This window comes from Rhinolophus hipposideros (genome assembly GCF_964194185.1).
Source record: "Rhinolophus hipposideros genome assembly, chromosome: 6".
Lineage (NCBI taxonomy): Eukaryota > Metazoa > Chordata > Mammalia > Chiroptera > Rhinolophidae > Rhinolophus > Rhinolophus hipposideros.
Window position 1 is genome coordinate 95,751,066 of NC_138052.1, and position 22,871 is coordinate 95,773,936.

A 22,871-nucleotide genomic window follows, 5' to 3' on the forward strand; every position below is an offset into this window, starting at 1 on the left:
GCTCCAGCTGTCTTAATGGCAAAAGAAAAGGAAGTATCTGATGACAGTGCTTCTCAAGTTTGCATGTGCAGACACAGGCTGTGGGGATCTAGTTAAAATGCACATTCTGGTTAAGTAGGTCTGGGGCAGGGCCTGAGAGTCTGCCTTTCTGATCAGCTCCCAGCTGCTGCTGCTGCTGCTCGGTGGACCAGACTTTGAGAAACAAGACCGTGTGACGTGTGTAAAAAGAAGCCTTACCAGACTCCAAGTAAATCTCTCGTTTATGAGGTGCTTTTAAAACTTTTCCCAAGCCTTTAGTATACTGAGAATTTGATGTGTGCAGATGTGGGATGGTTGGTTGTTTAGCATTTCATGCATGTCTGATATTTTTATGTAAAATGTTCAAGTGGTAAAAGACAAAAAGAACAACAGCTTTATTAAGATAAAATTCACATACCACACAGTTCGCTCCTTTAAAGTGTACAGTTCAGTGGTCTGTAGTATAGTCACAGACGTGCAGCCATCGCCACAATCAGTTTTAGAACATTTTCATTACCCCCAAGAAGAAACCCATCCCCATTAGCATTCGCTCCCCATTTCCTGCCAACTCACTCAACCTTAGGTAACTGCTTGTCTGCTTTCTGTCTCCGTCTATCCATAGAATCACGCAGCATGTGCCTTTTGTGTCTGCTTTTTTCGTTTAACATGATATGTTAGAAGTTCATTCATGTTGTAGCATGTACCGGTACTTTTTTCTTCTGATTGCTGAATAATATTCCACAGTACGGATGTACCACATTTTACTTACATTCATCCATTCATGGGCACTCGGGTTGGCTCCACTTCGGGCTGTTCAGGATATCGCCGCTATGAACACGCATGTCCATGTTTCGTTTCTCTGGGGTATATACCTAGGAGTGGAATTGCTGGGTCGCATGTAACTGTGCTTAACCTTTGAGAACCTGCCAGACTGTTTTCCAAAGTGGCTGCACCATTTTACATCCTTCCCAGCAGTGGAGGAGGGTTCCAATTTCTCCACGTCCTCAGTTTGGCTGTCTTTTTGATGACCGCCTTCTTAGTGGATGTGAAATGGTATAAAATATGTTTAAAGCTAGTGTGTAGTCATATTAAATAGCCTAAATTTTGGTCTCAAATGAAGTTGATTCACATCCTGTTCCCCTGTTTAAAAGACATGTGATCACAGACGAGTTTTTAAACTTCTCTTAAGACTTGGTTTCCTCATCTGTAAACAGGCAAATCATTAGTTCTTGGGTTGGCAGTAGTGACAGTAAATGTTAGGTGTGTGTTCCTGAGCCTCAGTTTCTATGTCTGCAAAATAGAAATGATAATAATAGTTCTCAGATCCATAAAATAGAAATGACGATAACTCACAGAATTAAATGGGATAATTTATGTACAACACTTAGCGTATTGCCTGGCATATTGTAAGCATTAAATAAAGGGTTGCTTTTATGATTATTTGTCTTTCTGATTGTTCATTTTTTGTGTTTCAAACAGTAGTCATCTCCCTGACCCCCTCCTCCCCCAGCTCAAGTTGATCTGGGTGAGTCTCCATGTCTGTCATGCAGAAGCGCAAAGAAAAATGAATCTGGCAGACAATTAGGAGTGAACACCGTTTTTTAAAAAGTTGTTAATTTATTGAATACTAGTGGGAATACCTTGGGATAGGCATTATTTTCCTTGTTTCACAGATCCCGTTTAACTCAGCAAATGTTGGAGACCTGAAAATTAAGTGTGCTGGGCACTTGGGCATCTTACTGAACAACAAAAGCCCCCCTCGAGCTAATGGTCCGAAGACAAGACAGACATTACTAAAATAATCACACATTTAATGTATAGTGGTGACAGTGATGAGTGCTAAACAGGAGAGGGCCGGAGTACTTTGGGAGGATATAATAAGTGAATGTGACCTGATACTCAGGGAGTTATTGGAAGGGCTTCTTGATGAAGGGACTATTTGGCTCAATCTGAAAGATGGGTAAGAAAAAGTGACTTCCGGTAATGGGGGGCCGAGTAACTGACTAGCCATCCTGCCATGCACCATCTGCTAATCTGAGAGAGCTAGTAAGATGACGCTTCGTGCGGGGCTAGAATGGGGGAGGACGATGGGCTGTGGAAGTGAGCATGGCACCTGGGGCTGCTTTTTACCTTGGGGTCAGTAGTAGGGTGTATAGTGGGAACAGTGTCCCCCCCTACTTCCCGACCCCAAGTCACCTGGAACCTCAGAATGTGACCTTATTGGGAAGTAGAGTCTTTGCGGATACCATTAGTTAGGGATCTTGAGATGAAATCATCCTGGATTTAGAGTGGACTCTAAATCTAATGTCTGGTGTCTTTATAAGAGAAAGGGGAGGAAGCGTTGGATACAGAGAGACACAGAGAAAAGGCCATGTGAAAAGAGGCAGAGGTTAGTTATGCCGCCACAAGCCAAGGACCGGTGGGGTCCCTAGAGGAGGTGATGGCATCTTCCCTTGGCTCCTTCAGAGGGAGCGTAGCTTTGCGATACCTTGATGTCAGCCTTCCAGCCTCCTGAACTGTGAGACAACCATTTCTGTTGTTTAGGCCTCCCGACTCTCCGGTGCTTGCTTATAGGGCAGCCACAGGAAATGAATACGGGGCCATATATTGACTCTGAAGGGAAGCTGAGAGGCTGAGCTCCCAGGCTGTCCAAAGTGCCCTGATGGGGGTAAGGCTGGGGGTGGAGCCAGGGCATCAGGCTCTGCCAGAGGGCAGCAGTCTTGGGTGAATCCCTTAATTTGGGTTGGGATCCCAAAAAGCCACTTCCAGGGAATGCGGAGGAACCAGAAGCAGGACTTCCAAAGGGTCGCAGCCCTGCTTCAAATCATATCTGGTCTCTGAAATTAGATTGAACTATCCTGGAGTGCTACTGTCTCCAGGTTTCTGACAGAAGCAACTTGAATGCTCTGTAGAGGGAGTTAACCTCATCTAGTCCTCCCGTTGTTTTCACAAGCCCTGTTGGAAATGCAGTGTTCTGGGCATGGTGAAAAATAGACGGGAGGGAGGCACGGCCACATGAGTTAATACCAATAGAAACAAGAGACTATGAAGGCTCCGGATAGCAGATAGAGACTGTAACACAACTGTGCTTACTATGTTTAAGGAGATGAAAGACCAGACTGAGAAGTTTGGCCGAGAACTAGAAACTCAAAAGGAACCAAATGAAAATTTTACAACTGAAAAATGGAATAATCAAAGCTAAGTGCTCAAAGGAAGGGCAGATTAGACACAGCTGAGAAATAATTTAGTGGCCCAGAAGATAGCGCAAAAGAATATCCAAAAGGAAGCCTGGATACGTGAAAAAATGGGAAAATTAGATAGGTTAGGAATCAGAGATAACAGTGAGAAGCTCTAACTTGTGTTTGTCATCTCAGAAAGAAGAGAAAAAATTGGGCGGAAACAATGTTTGAAAAGATAATGCCTGAGAATCTCTCAGCAGTTATTAAAAGGTGCCATCCACAGATTCGATGGCCCCATGAGCACAAGGAAAACCACACCCAGTCACTTCCTAATATAACTGCTGAAAACCGTAGACGAAGAGACTTGAAAGCAGCTGGAGACTGATCACCCTCAAAAGAGCAACAGTTAGATTGACAGCTGTGTTCTTAACAGAAACCCAGGAAGACAGAAGTCAACTGAAATTTAAGTGCTGAAAGAAACTGCTAACCTGGAATTCTTTACTCATCAAAAAGATCCTTCAGAAATCAAACTGAAATAAAGACATTTTCAAAGAAACAAAGACATCTTTTTTGTGAGCAGATCCACACTAAATGAAACAGTAAAGGTTTTTTGTTTGTTTGTTGTTGGCTGAAGGAAAATGATCTCAGGTGAAAGGTTAGAGTTGCAGAAAGGAATAGAGAACAACAAAAAGGGTATCGACATGGAAAAGACCAAATGAGTATCGACTGTGAAACTTAATTGTCTTTGGGTTTAAAATACCTATAGAATTAAAGTACGTAACAATGGCATGTAAGTCAGAAGGAAGGTAAATGGAATAGAACTGTTTTAAGCCTTGCTTCGGATGTTTTCCTGTGGCTTGCACTATCAAAAGATGTTTTGTATTCCGTATTTGGTAACAATTTTTTTTATGTCATCAATGCCATTAGATTCTAATTTATCTATTAGACGTAAATCTAATTGACGCCACCCAGTATGTTTTGAGTATTTTTGGGAACATTCAATATAATGGTAAATTTATTACCATATAACATAGGTTTAAAATAAAAACAATGTCATTTATGTACAAAGCAGCTCAGAATGTTCTTAAATGCATAAAATAGTCAAAATATCAACTTTTTATTTTTTGTGCAGTTTTGACACATTTTGGAAAAAAAACCATTAAATCAATTAACGCAGTAAATGAGGTAAGGTCCTTGCATTTCCACCAAGAAGAAAAATGAACCAATTAATGTTAAACAAGTCCCAAATACATGTAATCTGTGTGGCAGCCACTAAATTGTGAATGGCTATATGATATCTTAGCTAAAACGCAAGGAAAATGGAATAATAAGAAATTCTAAAAGAGAAGGCAAAAAAGGAGAGAAAAGGGAACATTGAATAGGTAGATCAAAACAGTAAGTTGATAGACTTAAATCCCAATTTATCAGTAACCACATTAAATGTAAGTGGACTTGAATGCTCCAGTTAAAGGACAGAGATTGTCAGACAGGTAAGAAAACGTGATAAGGCTATTTAAAAGAGACATATTTAAAACAAAAGGATATAAAAAGATTGACTGTAAAAGAATGGGAAAGAATACTATGCACACACTAACCAAAAGAAAGTTGGTGTCGCTATTTTACTATCAGACAAAATAGACTTTGAAGGCAAAATTTATTTATTAGCGATAAAGATATACTGATAAATGATAAATGGTTTACTTCAGATATAATTTAAAATCTGTATGTATCTAATAAAATAACTTGAAAATATGTAAAGGAAAAATTAATTCAACTGTAATGGAAATAAACAAATTGATAATCACAGTGGGATATTTTAACATCCCTGTTTCAGGTGCTGTTATGATAAGCAGACAAAAAAAATTAGTAAAAATGTAGACTTGAGTAACATAAGTATTAAACTTGACCTAATGGACATATATAGCAACTGCAGAATTGAATTCTGTCCAAATGAACAAGCCACATTTGTCAGAATTCACTGAATGCTGGCTACAAGGCAATGCTCAACAAATTTAAAAGGATTGAAATTATACAGACTGTTCCCTACCAACAATGGAGTTAAGCTAAAAGTCAGGAAAATGAAAATTTCCACGTATCTGAAAATTTAGAAATCTCTTTCTAAATAACTTACGAGTCAAAGAAAGCTGGAACATACTTTGAGTTGAATTACAGCAAAATATATCATAACTAATGGGGTACAGCTTAAGTCATTTTTAGAGGGAAATTTATAGCTTTAAATGCATTTATATGAGGACAGAAGACGTGCTGAAAATCCACAGTCTAGGCATGTATACCAGGAGTTAGATCAATAGCAGCACAATAAATGCAAAGAACATGGGATGAAGGGAATAATGAAGAACAGGAGTTAATGAAATGGGGAAACATTCATTAAAAAGGATCAGCAAAGGCAAAAACTGATGTGAAAAATCGGATAAAATTGACAAACCCCTGCAGGAGTAATCAAGAAGAAATAGAGAAGGCAAACAATGTTAGGAATGAAAAAGAGACATCTTCGAAGATGCTACAGACATTAAAAATAATTAAAAAGTATTGCAAACAACTTTACACAAGTAAAATTGAAATTTTAGACCAAGTAGACAAGTTCCTAGAAAAACAACTTAAAACTGACACCAGAAATAGAAAATGCAAATCGTTTTATCACATTAAAGATACTGAATCCATAATTTAAAAGCTTTCAACAAGGATAAAAATCTAGATCCAGATGACTTTTAGTGGTGAAGTCTAAGCATTTAAGTAAAAAATAACACCAGTTTTACATAAATGCTTCCAGGAAATAGAAAAAGCAATAAACACGCTGTATCTCTTTTTATGAGACCAACAAAATTTGAAAACTTCCTAAACAAAATGTATGATTGTCTCAACAGATGTGGAAAAATACATTTTGATAAAATTCAACACTCATTCACATTGAAACAGGGAGGGTGTCAACAAGCTTTTTCTGTGGAGCCCAGGCTGTAGAGTTAGGCCTGGTGGGCCGTCGTCCCCCTTCCTGTGACTACTCTGCATTGCCGTGTAAAAGCTGCACAGAGCGTGTGGGTAGGGCTGTGCTCCTGCACTGTGTTGCCCTCTCCTGGAATCGGGAAACTTCCTCAATCTGAGACCAGCCACAAAACCCGCAAACCTCATGCTTAATTAATGGTACATGTTGATAGCTCCCCCGTACTCCCCACCATGAGAACAAGAAATAGATGCCATGATTGCCACTTCAACATTTGCAGTAAGGCAAGGAAAAGAAAGAAACGGTGTAAGGATTGGCAATGAATATGAGGAAGATGATAGAATTATTTCCTCAGCCCTGCACGTATGCAGATAAGGTATAATATATAATAGAGTACAGCAGGGTTGGTGGATACAGGCCAGTGTACAAAAATCTGTCTTTGTGTGGTATAATAAAAAATATATCTGCTCTTTGTTCCTGAGACTTAGGAGTGTCTTTGCTATTCATGACGGCCCCTTTGGACTACACCTGATGTTATGCTAATGAGGTGACTGGGGTGGGGCCCCTAGATAGCCTCAGGTTAGGGGCTGATGGCCCAGAGGACCAAACAGATGATTAGAGGTATGAAAGGTCCGCCTTGCCCCCAAATTTCCTAGTGGGGAGGGGGTCTGCCGATTGTTATCAAAACTCTTTTTCAGGAGGACTAGGGAGTTTCTGGGTGGGTGAGCCCATTACTCTGCCGGCAGGGTAACACCCGGAGAGGGCATGGATGCTCGGTCCCCAGCTCCCCATCCCTTGCCCTATGCATCTCTGTCGTTTGGCGTGTCTTCCAGGAGCAAGGGCCCATCTGTCGTTGGTGGGATATTAAATTGGTGACACCACTTTAGGAGACACTTTGGCAGTGTCTGTGAAAGTTGAGGAAATGTATACTCTTTCAGCATACTGTCTTGCTAACAGTTTATGTAAGCAAATGTACTCCAAGAGGCATGTGCAAGCGTATTACTACTGTTATTATTTGTAATAGCTCCAAAGTGGAAGCAACCCAGACGACTCCCTACAGTGGAATGGACAAATTATGGTATGTTCTTCCAAGAGAGTACATCCGTGAAAACCAGCCAGTGCTACCTGCCGATGGAAGGATTAATCACAGCACTAAAGCTGTCTGGCTGAAAAAGCCACACATAAAATAATACATTCTGTGTGTTCCATTTATAGCCAGGTCAGAATAGAAGGGACGCCCCGGGGTGTAGGCTTGTCTGCGTGTGTGTTTAAGCTCTTGTCTGCAAGGAACTGGTGACCAGAGAATTCTCGGTGCTGGCAAGGGACGGGAGGCGATTGGATGGCATACGAGAGAAGGAGCTTCTGGGGTGCTGGCAATGTTATTTCTTGACCTGGGTGGTGGTTAGTTGGGTTCTCAACTTGTGCATTTTTGTTTTGTGGACTTAACTTTACATGCACTATTTTATAATGACGAAAATTTTGTTAAAGAATTAATAAAAGAATTTGGCGGAGGTAGCTGGTTAGAGAGGTATGCAAAGGTCCTGTGGCCAGATGAAGCTTGGGGAAACTAAGGGGCTGAAAGAAAGCTGGTGTAGCTAGAACTAGCAAGTCGGGGAGACCTGGATTGTGCCAGGCGGCGGGGAGCTGCGTGGGGGGCCGTATGGGGAGCTCTGCACTCGTGGGATCCTGCTGCTTTAAGATTCCGAGGAGTGAGACGTAATCGGATCCAGGTTGTAAAGGTCACTCCAGCTGTGTTGTGGCTGCTGGAGTGGATGCTGGCTGCCCCATGCGGTAGGAGTTGATGGTTGCCTGGGCCAGGATTATGGCCCTGGAGAGAATTAGTTGGGTTTGACATTGTGAGAAGTCGGTGTTGGTTTGGTGTGGGTGTTGGGAAGAGGAGGCTTGCGATTCACATGACCGGCTGGGTAATGGGGCCTCCTCTGAGAAAAGGAGCTGTGGTTGAGGACCACTCAGAATTTTGCTGTCACAGCTCTGCTGCCTGGTATTCGGATCCTGTTCTGCTCAGCTACCCCATTTTCACAGGTGAGGGACAGACTCAGCAGGCAGTGCGCTGTGAGGCTGCCCAGGTCTCGTGATTCCAGATCGCACCCCTTCCTGGGGTATCCCACGCAGCCCCTCAAGCATGCGGAAGGTGGGAACGGTTCCCCTGGGCCTGAGTGAGAATAGGGGACAGTGGAAGAGGGCCTGGTCGGGCTCTGGGGTCCTTGGCTTCCAGGAAGTGGCAGAAGAGGAAGTGGGAGAAGCGGGAGAAGGCGGGAAGGGGAAGGAGGTGAGACCCTGAGTTCAGCACCCATGGGTCCGCCAGCGTTACCGCTGTCATTACCGTAGTGTTTCCTTCTGGACTGTTTGTCTGGATATGTTTAATTTAGTTGAAATGAAACTAAGTTTTCACTTTAATGTTATAAGCATTCCTCCATGGAATTAAAATATCTTTATTATCCTTTGTAATGGTTGCACCATACAGTGTGACATTATCTTTGCAAGGAAACCTTTTTTTTTTTCCAGGTTCTTGTTCTGAAAAATGTAAAAATAACAGCAGTACATTGTGCACCTAATACACCTCCTGAGACTCAGTACTGAACATGTTGCCAGACATGCCTTATCTATACGTATTGAATGTAAGTAAATAATTTGCTAAATCTCTTGCAGGTGATTTGTAGACATCACGACAGTGTACCCTCCAAATAGCTCAGCGTGCCTCTCCTAAAAGTGACATTTTCCTATGTACCATTATTGCATCTAAACTTCTAAAAATAAGGACATTTCCCTCTAATACCATTGTTATACCTACAAAATGAATTGTAATTTTCTAATATCTGACATCCACATCATTTTTAGATTTCCCCAACTTGAACCAAAAATATTTCTAGCGTCCTTGAAGCCCCCCTTCTGGGGTCCGCGAGCCAAAGTCACGCATCGTGTTGGGTTGGCTCCTTCTCGTCTCCGAGGTCAGCTCCCTGTCCCACCCCAACCTTCTCTCCCCTCCTCACTGTGACACTGGCTTTTTGAAGAGACGGGCACTTGTCTTGTAAAGTCTGTTTCTAGCTCTGTGACGGTTTCTTCCTGGTTTCTTTTGCCTTGTTCTTTCATCCTCTGTGCCTGCTGCGAACCGGGGTTGCCACGGTTTGAAGACTGGGTTATGTCCAGGTGGACGCTTCGGGCAAACCTTGATTTGAGACGCTCTGAGTCCTGTCAGGCTGTCCTGTCTGCTGTCATCATTTGGCTTCTGTGGAGACGCTAGACCTTTCCATTGGATCTGTGGGTTTCCCTTTCGCAGTCAGCAGTGTCTGGGAGCTGATTCCAGGGCACACACAGATATCCTTTTCTCCACCGTGTCTCCCAGCGGTTTCCTGCACCCATACCTCATACTTGCCTGCATCAGTTGTAGTGCGAGTCGGCATATGGCGGTCCCGCCCCTTCTGTCGTTCCTTCCACATTCATCTGATGCTATTCTGTGAATTCTTCCCCCTGGGGAAGGACTACAGTTCCTCTGTAAAAGGCAGGGGAATGGATGGATTCTTCCCGATTAATCACCAATTTTCAAAGCAAGGATTTGGTAGAATAGTCTCCCCAGAGGAGGCGAGTGTGTGAGTCTCTCTCTCTCTTTGTACCACTCTGGATTCATGACTTTTTAATCAGTGTTTTACATCAGTTACCGTCATTCTTTTTGAAGGGGCTCTCCTGGGAAAATAGGGAAAATGTTCTCAATTGTCCCCATTTTCCCAGGAGAGCCCCTGCAAGCTGGCTCTAAGGTCTTTGAGTCTTGCTCGCTGTGTCGCAAGCTGTCTTTTACTCTGGATGGAGCCCAGAGGTGGGGTTGCGGGCAGAGGGGACAGCATGTGTCCTGTGGCTGAGGTGGCTGGCCCAGGGCCCACACGTGACCCTGCCGTTCTTCCTCCTGTGCTGGCAGTGGTCTGTGATTGCAGCACATGAGGCTGGCAGGCCTTTGCTTTCCGTTTTGGGGGTGTATTAAAATGAGTCTGTGGGTTTGAACTGCTATTAGCTGTGAGCTTGGCTGTACTGTGTGAGACTGGCCACAAGTCCAGGGCTGTGCCGCCAGTGCTCTGGGCAGCTCTCCGCGTCACCTTGGTCTCGGTGCTGGGTTGTTTTGGGCCACCTGCCACCCACTCCGACTGGCTCTGCTCTTCTGCGTTGGTGGTTTTCCTGAGCCCAGCTCCTCTGGCCCCACGAGGGTGAGGTACACCCCAGGCTCCAGGAGGAACAGTGCTTTGTCCTTGTGGCAAGATGGAAGAGGGCGACTCTGTTGCTTTTTTTAAAAATTGAACTATTTTTACCACTTAAAATGCACAGTTCAGTGGCGTTACGCATGTTAGCAATGTGCAATGTGGTGAGCCACTGCTTAGTTCCAGAACTTCTATCCCCTACGTGAAATCCCCTTCCCATTGAGCCGTCACTGCCCATTCCCTCTTCCTCCCCAGCACCTGGCAACCCCTAATCGACACGTTTGCCTATTCTGGATATTTCATATCAGTGGACTCCTGCAATCAACGGCCTTTTGTGTCTGGCGTCTTTCACGTAGCATGTTGTCGAGGCCCATCCATGCTGTAGCAGGTCTCAGCACTTCATTCCTCTGTATGCCTGGGTGGTATTCCACGGTATGGATAGCCGGCGTTGTGTTTCTCAGTTCATCTGCTGATGTGTATTTGAATTGCTTCTACCTGCGGCTGTTGTGAATAGAGCTGCTATGAACAAGTTATTGTTTGAACGCCTGCTTTCAATTCTTGGGGTGTGTGCCCAGGGAGTGGAATAGCTGGGTAAATCTGTGTTTACCTTATTGAGGAAGCTCCAAACTGTTTTCCACCAGGGCTGAACCGTTTTACATTTCCAGCAGCAAGTAGAAGGGCTCCAGTTTCTCCACACTTGCCAACACTTGTTATTTTCTTTGTCTCTCTCTCCCTTCCTTCCTTCCTTCCTTCCTTCCTTCCTTCCTTCCTTCCTTCCTTCCTTCCTTCCTTCCTTCCTTTTTTTAATATGGCCATCCTGGTGGGTATGAAGTGGTATCTCATGGCATTGATTTGTATTTCCTTAGTGACTAATTATGTTGAGCATCTTTTGATGAGCTTATTGACTATTTGTATATCTTCTTTGGGGAAATGTCTGTTTCAGTCCTTTGCCCATTTTAAATTGGATTATTTTTTGTTGTAGAATTGTAAAAGTTCTTTGTATATCCTGGATACTAGACCCTTATCAGATATATGATGTGCAGATATTTTTGCCATCCTGTGGGTTGTCTTTTCACTCTCTTGATAATGTCCTTTGATGCATAAAAGTTTTACATTTTGGTGAAGTCAGGTTCATGTTTTTTCTTTCTTTGCTTGTGATTTTGGTATCGTACTTACGAAACCATTGCCAAATCCAAGGTCAAAAAGATCTATGCCTATGTTTTCTTCTAAGGATTTTGTGGTTTTAGCTCTTATAATTAGTCTTTGATCCATTTTGTGTTAATTTTTGTGTATAATGTGAGGCAAGGTCCAGCTTCATTCTTTTGCATGTGAGTAGCCAGTTATCTCAGCACTATTTGCCAAGGGCCACTTTTTAAAGCTGGATTCTGCCTCTCAAGCTTTATATACTTTGTAATACTAAAAACCAACCAATGAGCTTTTTAGGATTGGTTGGTAATCTTGCCCATTTTGGATTGGTCTCGGTAGAGTTCATAAAGTGAGTCCTAATAGAATCATTCCTGTGTATAGTTACTATGAGACATTTACACATTTTAAACAGTTTAAAAGGAAATATCTGCATTTCAGAATTTTTACCGCCATAGAACTCTTCTTCATTTCATGTTTGAGAGTATGGACTCAATTCAGTTCTTTTCATGGTTTCAAAAAATTTGAAATAAATATTCATCTCATTAAATCCATTCCCATTTGATAGTCTTTGATTTCTTTGATAAAGGTTGTTTATCTTTGATAAAGATTTCACTCAGAAGCTGAGCGAAAAGGAAGCCTGGGAAATTGTTCTGCATCCCCTTTCTCTCTGTGGAGGCTGAAGGTTTGCATGTATTTCTAAGAGGGCAAAAACAAACAGACAAACAAAAACCCCGCTGTGTCAAGATGGACGTATTACCTAAGTGTATTTTTATGTCTAACTAATATTGTGTATGAGCTGGAATTTTGCTGCTTATAGAAACTATAGCTTCAGACATGTGTGAAAAATTCCAAGAAAGTGCATGCTCTCGACCCAGTCATTTCACCCATGGGATCCTGTCCTGAGGAATTTATCTTAAATATGAAAAAGCATAATTGCCAGGGTGTCTACTGCACTGTTAAGTATAAAAAGTTGCAAACTGGGAAGCACTCCAGTTTAAGAACAGTCGCTGACACGTGTTGGTGTTGGCCCCGTGCTGTGCTCGGCGCCTGAGTGGTCTTACTTCACCGTCACAGGGCGTGACAATTGCCGTGTGGCGGAGGTGGCCGGCAGCAGGCCACACAGCTGGGACGTGGGGGAGCCAGGTGCGGCGCTCCTGCCTAATGCAGCCGTGTGGGCAGTAACGGGACAGTGCTTTGAGGTGCTGGGAAGCGAGAGGCGTGGGGTCCTTCAGCTGTGTGCAAAGCCCCGCGCGGGGAGGAAGAGGAGGCAGTGTCCCAACTTGGCGCTTGGTGGTGCAGCCGGGATCATTTTTGTTTCTACTTTACTGCATTTTTCTAAAACGAGTGTTACTATTTTATAATATTTTATAGTCACAAAACAAAAGCATCACATACATGCTGCCCTTCAATTGAAGCTTCCTGACGGTCAGAGTGGCTGTCTTGACATGAGGGTTTAGGATGTTGTGCTTAGTAACAGAAGGTGGAGATGAGTCTGCCCTCAGTCTCTTCTCTGCAATGTCCTAAAACACAGTTGAAACAGTACCGACTGTCAGATATACAAAGGGGCGTGACTTGTAAGAACGTAGGATTTAAATTTTGGAGTATCCTAATAAATGTATACATTCTATGGAGCGTCTTAGCTGTGTTAGCCTTTGTCTAAACGTTTAAATCCTGTGTTGAAAATAAATCTGAACTTATCTAGGCAGGGAGTTCAAGGTCTTGATAGGACTAAGATATATTTTAGCCTGACACTGTAACTATTTGATGTATGAAAAGTTGTCAGTTTCTTAGATAGGTTCGTAATTATGTCAGAGTCCTTAAGCATTCGAATAGTCTAGAGAGAAACAAAACACAAAATAAAAGCAGAGGTGGTGACAAGACATCGTTTGGAAAAGCAGGTTATTAAGTAATTTGTGTGTTCTGTAACCTACTTTTCTTTACACACTGAAACACGTTGGAAGGATATTGGTGGCAGGTGTTCGCAGTGGCTGGACTCAGTTCTCATGGAAGGAAAGTAACCGCCAGTACACACGGCCGCCGAGAGTCAGGCTGTTTCACACAGGGCTTCATTTCCACCTAATGTCTGAAAATGGGCAGGGGACAGAGGGTGGGGCGTGTGCTCAGGGAGAGGGTAACGATGGTTATGCTAGTGCTTTACATTTGTGCATTTTGCTGTATATGAGCATTTCTTAGGTATTTGCCTTTTGTACAGCACCCCCTGAAGCGGCGTAGACAGATCAGGAAACTGGGGTGTAGGGGCGGGGCTGCTTTCAGCCCCAGCGGTACCAGCTTCAGGCCTTGCACTCAGCCCTCTGGTGTGTTTCATTCACTTCTGGGTTAGCAAAGCTCCTTGTCTCCCTCCGTAATGGAAATTTCCTAATGTACACAAAAGTAGGAGAAGAGTTGAATTAATCACCCAGCCTGCACAGTCCTCAGCCTCGTGTCTTTCTTGTTTCATCTGTCCCCATCCCCCAGCCCCACTTTTTTCTGAGTAATTAAAGCAAATTCTTAACGATACTTTTTACTTTGCGAAAGTATCCCTCTACCAGCATGCAATTTCCCTAAAGGTCAAGGGTCTCATCTCTTTCATCATCATATTCCCAGCAGTGCTTGCACTTAAGTGTTCAATAAATATTTGTTGAAACAAAGAGTGTGTTTCATTCCATAGTCCATAGAGAGGTGGGTTTCACTGCGCAGGCTCACAGAAGCCTTGGGTGACGCCTTGCTGCCTTAACTGAACCACAGCGTTTGTGTGTTTGGGACATTGCTCCTGCTGCTGGTGGCTCGGGGTTGCCCTTGTCGTGTGTAGTGGAGATGGGTTGTGCCTTGATACATGCACGCTTGTCTGTATGTTCACCCAGAAAAGTGGGACGATTAGTTAGAACTATAGTTAGTCTTGCTTAACTTGTAAAAACAACAAAACAGAACAAAAAATGAAAACCTTTCCTCCAGTATGCATTTTTTTCCCGTTTTACTTGATAATGAAGGTGGAGAGAGTTGAAATCAGACAGACCTGGGTTTGAACACCACCTGTGTCCCTTTTCTATAGACAGGGGTCCCCTCTAGACCTCAGTTTCTTCCTAAGTAAAATGGGGTGGTAACTGTTCACCGAGGTGGTGAAGATGAAATGAAATACTGATGGTAAAACCAAGTTCCTGGTACAGAGTAAGCACTCGACAAATACTGACACTTTCATCTCTTGGTCCCTGTTTTTGTGAAATGGGAATGTTTACCATGTCTCCCTTAGGGGCGTTGTGTAGATGAAATGGGATCATCTATGGAAAGCCCTGAGATTTTGGGACACTGGTATTCGTGAGAGAGTGGCCATTGATGGTGACCCAGCAGGAGCTAACTCAGCCCACCTACCTTTACTAGCCAGGAATGCATGTGGCGGGCCGATGACACCCGTGGACCCAGGTTGTGCCTGCCTTTTTGCATTACCGACTTTAGACTGTTGGCTTGTCACCTCAGGGCCTCAACATGGCTGCCACCGCTCTAGATGTGGTGTGTGCATTCAAGGCGAGAAGGCAGGGGAACGGGGAGTGGGAGCCACCTGTGTTCCCACGTGTCAGTGAAGCAGCGCCCCCACCTCCCCGCCCCGGCAGCACGTCTGTGTTGGTCTCTGACTGAGTCTTGTGCCCAGCACGGGGAAGTGGGCTTAGCACTGGGAGACTGGCTCCGTTTGCTGCAGCCAGCCCACTCAGAATAGATGCCGTGCCAGCCACGAGAGGAATGAGTCAGTGGACCGTTCCACAGGTTAAGTAACGTGTGGCTCTTTGAATATGTTGTACGTGCTTTATGTTTTGTGAACAGATTCTTTTCTGGTGGTTTCCTTTTTATGAATTCTGGTATTTATAGACTATAAACCATAGACGGTTCTAGATAAGAGGAAGGAGGCATGACATTTCTTTTGTGGTTTGTTATTAGCTGTTTAACCTTGAACATATTACTCAGTCTCTTGGTAACCAGTTTTCTTATTTGTGAGTTAGAATATTAGTGTCTGTCTCGTAGAGCACAGTGTTTGTTCTATTAAGAAGGCAAATAGATACGAAAATGCTCATGAAAAGTGCTATGCAAATTTCAGGTAATAAGTTGTACTAGCTTTTTCCATGGGAACATTTCAATAGTCCTTTTGATATTACATTTTTATGCTAATATCCCCACTTTTATTTGGACTTTGTGAATTTGGATGGTGTTGCCTAACGTAGGTTTTTTTGTTGAAGGACTAAAGTTTAAGCACAAATAGATGGTTGAAGTGCACATTCGGCTAAACTTCCACTCCTTTCTCCTTTTATTTTATCCCTTCCCCCTTTCATTACCTGGCCTGCCTGCAGCCCGTCTCCACCTCTCAGGCAGGTGGAAATCTCACACTCACATGGACGAGGCACTGATAGCCTTGGCAAAGCCCTGCCTGAGATTTTACTACTGTTCTTTTATTGATTAACTTTGTCCCCTCCCTTTTTTAAAAAAATAAACACACACAACATACATGTAAGTCGTGATGCATGTAATAAGCTGTACACGGGTCTCCCCCACCCCAGCCAGTACAGTGCCAGGACGTCAGCCTCAGGCCTTATTTCTGTGAAGCCCCCTGTGGCTCAACGTCTTCTCGTCACCATTCTGCTGACACCCAGTCATGCCTTCTGCCAGTTTTCCTTGTGGTGATTTCTTTTTTTTTGTTATCGTTTTTGCTGAGGTTCTTAGAATATTCTGGAAGCTGGCTCTGGCTGTCGGCAGTATCTCATGTTATCTTCTCCCACAATGTGGCTTCTCTTTCTCAGTTGGAATATTGTTAGCTTAAGCAGTCTTATAGCTTATGGTTAGTATTTTTTAATCCTATTTAGGAAAGTTTCCCCAATCCCAGTCATAAGGAATTCTCCTGTATCGTCTGCTGAAACTTTTCAAGTTTTGCCTTTTGCACGGAATCCGTAGTCCACTGGGGGGGGGGTGACTTGTGAGGGAAGGGACCCGTTACGTTTCCCCCTTGGATAACCCGTGTTTCAGCCCCATTCACTGACTAGTGTCTGTGTTCCCCCAGCCTGTGATGCTGCCACTGTCACACTGCTTTGTCGCCAATCTGCAAGTGTCTATTTCTGGGCTGTCTTCGATCCCCACGTTCTACTCCTGGTGACTTGCTGTAGGGAATAGCTCAGGACTTGTGCTGAGATTTCGGTACAGCAGTGTGCTTTGAAGCATTCATTGTTGATAGTGTTGGCGGAAAGCGTTCTGAATGTCCCAGCAGTGGGGTGACGAGGTTGACATGTACACGTCAGTGCAGTGAAGTCCTCTGGAGCTGACAAAAATATGTTTACTGATACAGAAAGCTGCTGACAGTATAGCAGGACAGAAAAAGCGGAAGCTAAAGTACAGCGCGCTCAGTCTGATTCCATGTTTATAAAACGTTAAGAAACATGCAAGTTAAAAACAACCCGTTCGGGGCGGCCGGATGGCTCAGTGGGTTAGAGCGCGTGCTGTCAACCACAAGGCTGCCGGTTCCATTCCCACATGGGATGGGGGGCTGCGCCCTCTGCAACTAACATTGATAAGGCGACTGGACGGAGCTGAGCTGCGCCCTCCACAACTAGGTTGAAGGACAACGACTTGACTTGGAGCTGATGGGGCCTGAAAAAACAGTTATCCAATAAAAAAAAATTAAGCAAAAAATAAAAACCCCGTTCAGTGCACTCGATCTGGCTTTGCCTGGTTCAGGCCGCCGGGTCTACGCTGGCAGGGCCCTCCCTGGCTCTCCCAGTCCCCACTTGTGGCCTGGCCGCTGTTAGGCGTCCAAGGGGTCCTCCCAGCACTTTGTCTTCTGCTCCCTGGCTTTCTGCTCACTCTCCTCTCATCCTTCTGCTTGGACTCCACCTACTCTCTGCACCCGACGCTCGTGTCGGGGGTTCCTGATTGGGTCCCTTGGCCCCCTCCCATTCCATTCCTTCTTCATAAGCAGCTGCCTTGAGTTGTCTCCCCTATTAAACTTTCTCTTTCCCACCGACCACATGTCTGCTGCCGGCTCTCCACTCAGGGCCCTGAACACAGCCCACATCCTCCCCTGGGAGGCCCCTCAGAGCCATCCTGGGTTCTGTCGGTCGTGCCTGTGGCATGTCCCCTTCCTCTCAGATGCTCATCGCTGCCCTCTTACAAGAGTTTCTGGAGTGTTCTGCCTGCCTCAAGTTCCACCCCTCCCCATTTCCTCCACATTGTGACCAAAATCATCTTTCTAAAATGCACGTTAGGAAGATTCCACCCCTCGACTTGGGGCCCCTGTGAACCCGCAGCCCGGCTGTCAGTGATGGGGGCCGGTCCCCCTCGCTCCGGGCCCTCTCGGGCTCTGTGTGACCTCTGAGGGTCTCAGGGGCCTCTGCTTGGTCCGCTCAGACCCTGGCTCTTCTTCTGAGACCTGGTTTGTGAAGCTTTTCGTCTCGGGGCAGTTGTTCTGCTCCTGGTTCCCCGTGCCCCCTGCCTGCTCCTGTCTGAGCTGTCCCTTAGCCCTCAGAGCCAGTGCTGTGGCCATGTCTGGGGAGGGATGAGGGAGGGGGCTCCCGCTGCCTTTCCAGAGACGGGACATCCTCACCCTGTGACTGGGCACACGTGGCTCCTGGAAGACAGAGGACGCCTGCTGTGCGGGAGGGTTTGACCAGGGCTCACGGGGCCTCGTTTATTAAGCCTCTTGTGAGGGGAATCTGCCTTCCTCAGTTCTTTGTTCCTGAACCCGGTGACCAAGAGACCTGCGCTTCCCTACAGCAGGTGACCTGGCGGTCTAGCCTGTGGAGCGCTCAGGTCTGTCTGGGAAGTGGTGGCTCAGGCTGAACACTGCCACTTTCACCACTGGAGTCCAGCTCGGGGATTTGCTTCCTCTCTGTCTGGAGGGCCCAGTGCTCACTCGCGCACTTGCTACTCTGGTTCTCAGTGCCGGTGTGTGTCGTAAACCTGTCCTTTCTTGTCCCTGATGGTAACGAAGGTGCCTGGGATTGCTTGAAGGACAGGGTTGGCTCTTTAGTTTGTGCAAAGAACGTGACAAGACAATTATACGAGCCTGGCCGCCCAGCACGCCCTGCGCGAGCTGCGCCTGGGGTCTGGGTGTCTGGCTCTCTGCTGGGGGGGACGGGCGGGGGGAGGGGGTGAGGAGGAGCCTGCCAGCTGAGCAGCGTTTCCTGTGGGTGCCAGTTACAGGCTGCCAAATGCAAAACATAGCGGATTATTCAGGGGTGTTATTTTCTTGACCACTTTTAGATCATCGCTTTTGACTGTTTAAAAATATTCTGCAACATATCTGTAGTATTCATGAGCAGCGAATCAGAAGAAATGCAGTTTCTGAGAAAGCTTCAAAGAAATACTGGTTTTTATCTCTTCCCAGCCTTTTCCGCTGAAACCCACCAGAGTCTTTTTCTGAGCTCTCTTGTTCTATAAATAGAACAGCAGCTCTCCTTGGGTAGCCCGCGATCAGCTCTCATCCGCTTTCTGAAAGATGTGTGTGTGTGTGTGTGTGTGTGTGTGTGTGTGTGTGTGTAGTGGATTGTGTTTTAATTCTGCTTTTCTTTTATGTGTTGTGAGACATGTAGCGGAAGGCGTAAGAGAAAATGCTCTAGTCTCTCTCCTTTAAAGATAACTTACTATAACTTTTCTGGGTCGGTGCTTGTTGGTTGTGTCGTCCTTTTTTTTTTTTTTGCATTTAGGAAAGAGATGGAAGCGATTACTTCCCCTGCAGAGGTAAGGAAGACGTGTGGGCAAGGAGAGGTGCCTGTGCCCATGAGTGGGTCCTGTGGGGTCAAGGGGCGAGGCTCTCCTGGCATGGGGTGCAGGCGTCTGTGGCCCTGCACGGCTGTGCACAGACTAGCTGTCCCGTGTCTTTGAAGAGCACGTTGAAATGAGCGTCACCATGTGTATTTGGGTCTGCAGGGAATGTTAGGAAGCAGCCCGGGAGTTTTTCCATAAGACTGGTTTCTCTCTGGAGCTGCTGGGATTAGAGGTTGGGGCTTTCTCTCCACCTGGGAGCAGCTGCATTCAGGTTGGGCATGTGGCCCCACACTTCTGAGAAGCCCATCTTTTTTCAGTAAAGGATGGTGGTTTCAGACTCTGTGACTGTAGTCGGTGTGTGTCGTCCCTCGATCGCTGGGTGGTGGTGTGTTCCTCTCTTTTCTAGGCGCTCGCCAATTACCTGGGGCAGTGGGTGGGTGAGCTCCTCAGGAGTAAAGGTGCAGGTATACAGCACAGAATGAGTGGGTGGTCGCCTCAGTCACTTTTCTTCTGGGTCGATTCTCTCTGGAGTTGGAGAGTGCTGCCGTTGGTAATACTAGGCCGCCCCGTGGCACAGATTCCCTCACACCTGGCCCGTGGTTGTGAGCTGGCATGTGCAGCCCATCCTGCCCAGGAAGCTCCCAGAGGGGGCGTCCTGTGTTGGGGACAGGAGAGGAGCACGCTACCGGCGTCCCCAGGACACCCCAGAAGGCTGCACGGCCAGCGGTGGGGGGTGTAGGGCCTTGGGGGCTTTCTTCAGTGTTGTTCTCCAAAGGGTACCGCTGTGTCCCAGGTTCTGCACCCTCCCCGGTGAGGAGTTGGCTGTGAGGGGGACCAGACGGCACCCATGCCCTGCTCTTGCCGCCTGGTGCTTGGGTGCCGGCAGGTTTCTGTGTCTGGTTTCATCTCGTGTCATCTTAAGTGGCCACAGATGCCCGTGCTCTGTACAGAAAGGTACTTACAGTGCAGAGCTGTGCGGGATTCGGTGACTAAGCGAAAGTTTCTCTGAACCTATATTCTTGTCCTCGAACGGAAGGTGGGCAGATCCTACCTCCATTCCGTGCTGAGTCCGTGGAGAACGGACATTTCCGTTACATGGGGGGAGACATGCCATGTTACGTGAGGGGAGAGCCAGGTTCTCGTTTTACACATCTTGTTTTCTAATTTTGACTGTTAGCGGCCTCATGTGGGTCCATGTGTCTTAACGATCAAGTAGACAGGTGGGGCATTTAACTTCTGTGTGTGGCCTGTGGGGCTCCCTCGGCTCATTAGGTGTCCAACACATGGGACACAACGTGAGGGGACACAGCTGTGGGAGAAGCCATGCCCCATTCTTGGCGTCCATCGAGCTGAGGTAGGGCACTGCTGTCTGTCCGCCTCTTGATTCTCTTAGGGGAACTTCTGTTTCCTGGTGGACTGGTCAGATTTACAGGATGAGATGAGTGTGATGACTGGCTGTGGCATTTCTCTCTCACAGTGTGGGTAGGCGCACGTGCCCGGCCTGTGAATTGGGGTGAGGGCTGAGTGGGGTGCAGGCCTGGAGTTGTGCCGAACCCCGCAGCAACCTACGTAGACAGTTTTGGCAATAGGATCCTGAGAAATGGCAGGAGGCCAGAGAACACGGAGACGGGGCCAAGAATAGCTGAAAAAGACCAAATGCTGAAGTTGGAGATTGCACTGGCCCGGGTGCTTACTGTGCTCCTTCCAGCCTGCGTGTCCCCTTCTGCGGACTCCCCCCCGCCCCCCGGCATATCCAGGGCACACCTTGGGTCTCTGACACCCCCACCACTCAGGCATGCCATCGCCCCACAGAGAATTGTGTTAGCCCTCCCCCGGCAGCGGGCTTGGCCTGTCCATAGGTCAAGGTCTGGGGAGAGTGTGAGAAATATTTCTGTCGGGCTGTCGGCCCTCTCCATTCGCGAATGCAGCAGACCGCCAGTGTGCAGCGCGGTGGACGAGCACAGGGCGCTGTGAAAACACACGCTCATGAGTCCGTTTCTGTGCTTTCAGACCATCATCAAAGAGGGGATGCTGACCAAACAGAACAATTCATTCCAACGATCCAAAAGGAGATACTTCAAGCTTCGAGGGCGAACGCTGTACTATGCAAAGACTGCAAAGGTAAGATGCATGCAGGAGACCTCCGCGGAGAACACCGGCCATCCGGGGAGGTTTGGGCTGTGGTCCTCAGCTGGGCAGAACTCCCATACTCAGCGCTGTTCTTTCCAGCGAGGTTCACCCTGCTCTAGAGTGCCAGGCTTTGTTTGTGTCAAGGCATCTTTTATTTCTTAGAAACAATGATTTTTATCTTCTTTTTGTTTAATGTCATATATCACCAAAGGGGAGGTAGAAAATATCTTGGAAATAACCATATGACAGCTGGATATCTTCCTTTTAGAAAGATTGGGGGGGGGTCTCAATAAGACATTTATAAATGTCTTGTTATAGACTTAAAATGTCTTTTTAAAAAAATTATTGAGGTCTAATTGGCACATAAAAAGTTGTAGATAATTGGGCCAGCCCGGTGGCGCAGGCGGTTAGAGCTCCGTGCTCCTAACTCCGAAGGCTGCGGGTTCGATTCCCACATGGGCCAGTGGGCTCTCAAAAAAAAAAAAAAAAAAAAAAGTTGTAGATAATTAATGTATACAATTTGAGAGTTTGGAGATAAGTATACACCCACGAAACTAATGAAAGGTATTTCTGAAATGTACTGGGTTTCTTGGTGTGTCAACAGCAGTTCTTTACCTCTGGACTTTTCTTGCCGTGGTCCCGCTTTCCTGTGTGCCATCTCGTACATAAGACTGAAAGCTACAGTCACTGTGCCATCTTGTATGTAAGACAGAAAGCTACAGTCACCCGGCAGATGCTCGTGAAAGCAGAGGACCCAGTGAAAGTCACTAAATGACTGCCATGTTTCAAAGAATGTGTGTGGTGTTGCACATTTCAAACACGAGTGTGTTGTTGGCTAAGCTGGTTTTTGGTATTCTGAACAGTATTTTTGTATCCGTATTGCTGTCAATACTGATACTTGGGTACTAAAAAAAATCTGGAATCTGAGTCATTTGCATTTTCAGATGGATCCCTAGAGAGCGAGTGCATCAAAATTTGAAATTGAACAGAGCAACTTTTCCAGAAACGTTTCTAAACATCCCTTATTACAAAAAAAGCCCTTATAGTTATTTTTGTTTTGTGAGGATGGGGGTTGGGGCAGGTTACTTAAAAGGCTGAGTCTCTTTTCTAAGTTATTAGTATTTTCTCCAGGGGTTCCCGATTGAGTCCTCTTAGAGGGGCCGGTAAGGTAAGCAGGAGGTGGGGGCTGTGATGGGGGAGTTTAGGGGAGAGAGGAGAGGAAAATGGGCCTAATTCCCAGTCTTTCTGGGGCCTATCTCTTTCTAGGACTAGATTCCTTCTGCTTTGCTCCCTTGTTTTCTTTCACTGCTGGATTTCTTCTATTTGGGTCGGTCTCTTTTCCCCTAGAATCATTCATTTTAGCAGAGACCTTTCCCCCAAATGTGCTAGAAGGAGAAACTAAAGCTGGAAGGACACAGGATTCTCAGTCCGGACCCTGCTCTCAGGTGGACCCCGTCTGAGGATATATATAGTTCACATTTAAAAGTGAAACGCTGG

General features: G+C 45.9%; 1 protein-coding gene across 2 annotated transcripts in view; it reads left to right on the forward strand.

The window, feature by feature from the left end:
* Positions 1-22,871, forward strand: part of DGKD (diacylglycerol kinase delta) — a 100,458-nt gene that overhangs the window by 2,861 nt on the left and 74,726 nt on the right. Inside the window, exons 1-2 of one of the 2 annotated variants that reach the window (XM_081050739.1) lie at positions 182-267; positions 21,255-21,365. In XM_081050739.1, coding sequence (XP_080906865.1) covers positions 21,273-21,365 — 93 coding nt within the window. In that variant the 5' untranslated portion in view covers positions 182-267; positions 21,255-21,272. Of the gene's footprint in view, positions 1-181; positions 268-21,254; positions 21,366-22,871 lie in introns of those variants that run through there. The other variant, XM_081050738.1, reaches the window with a different exon arrangement.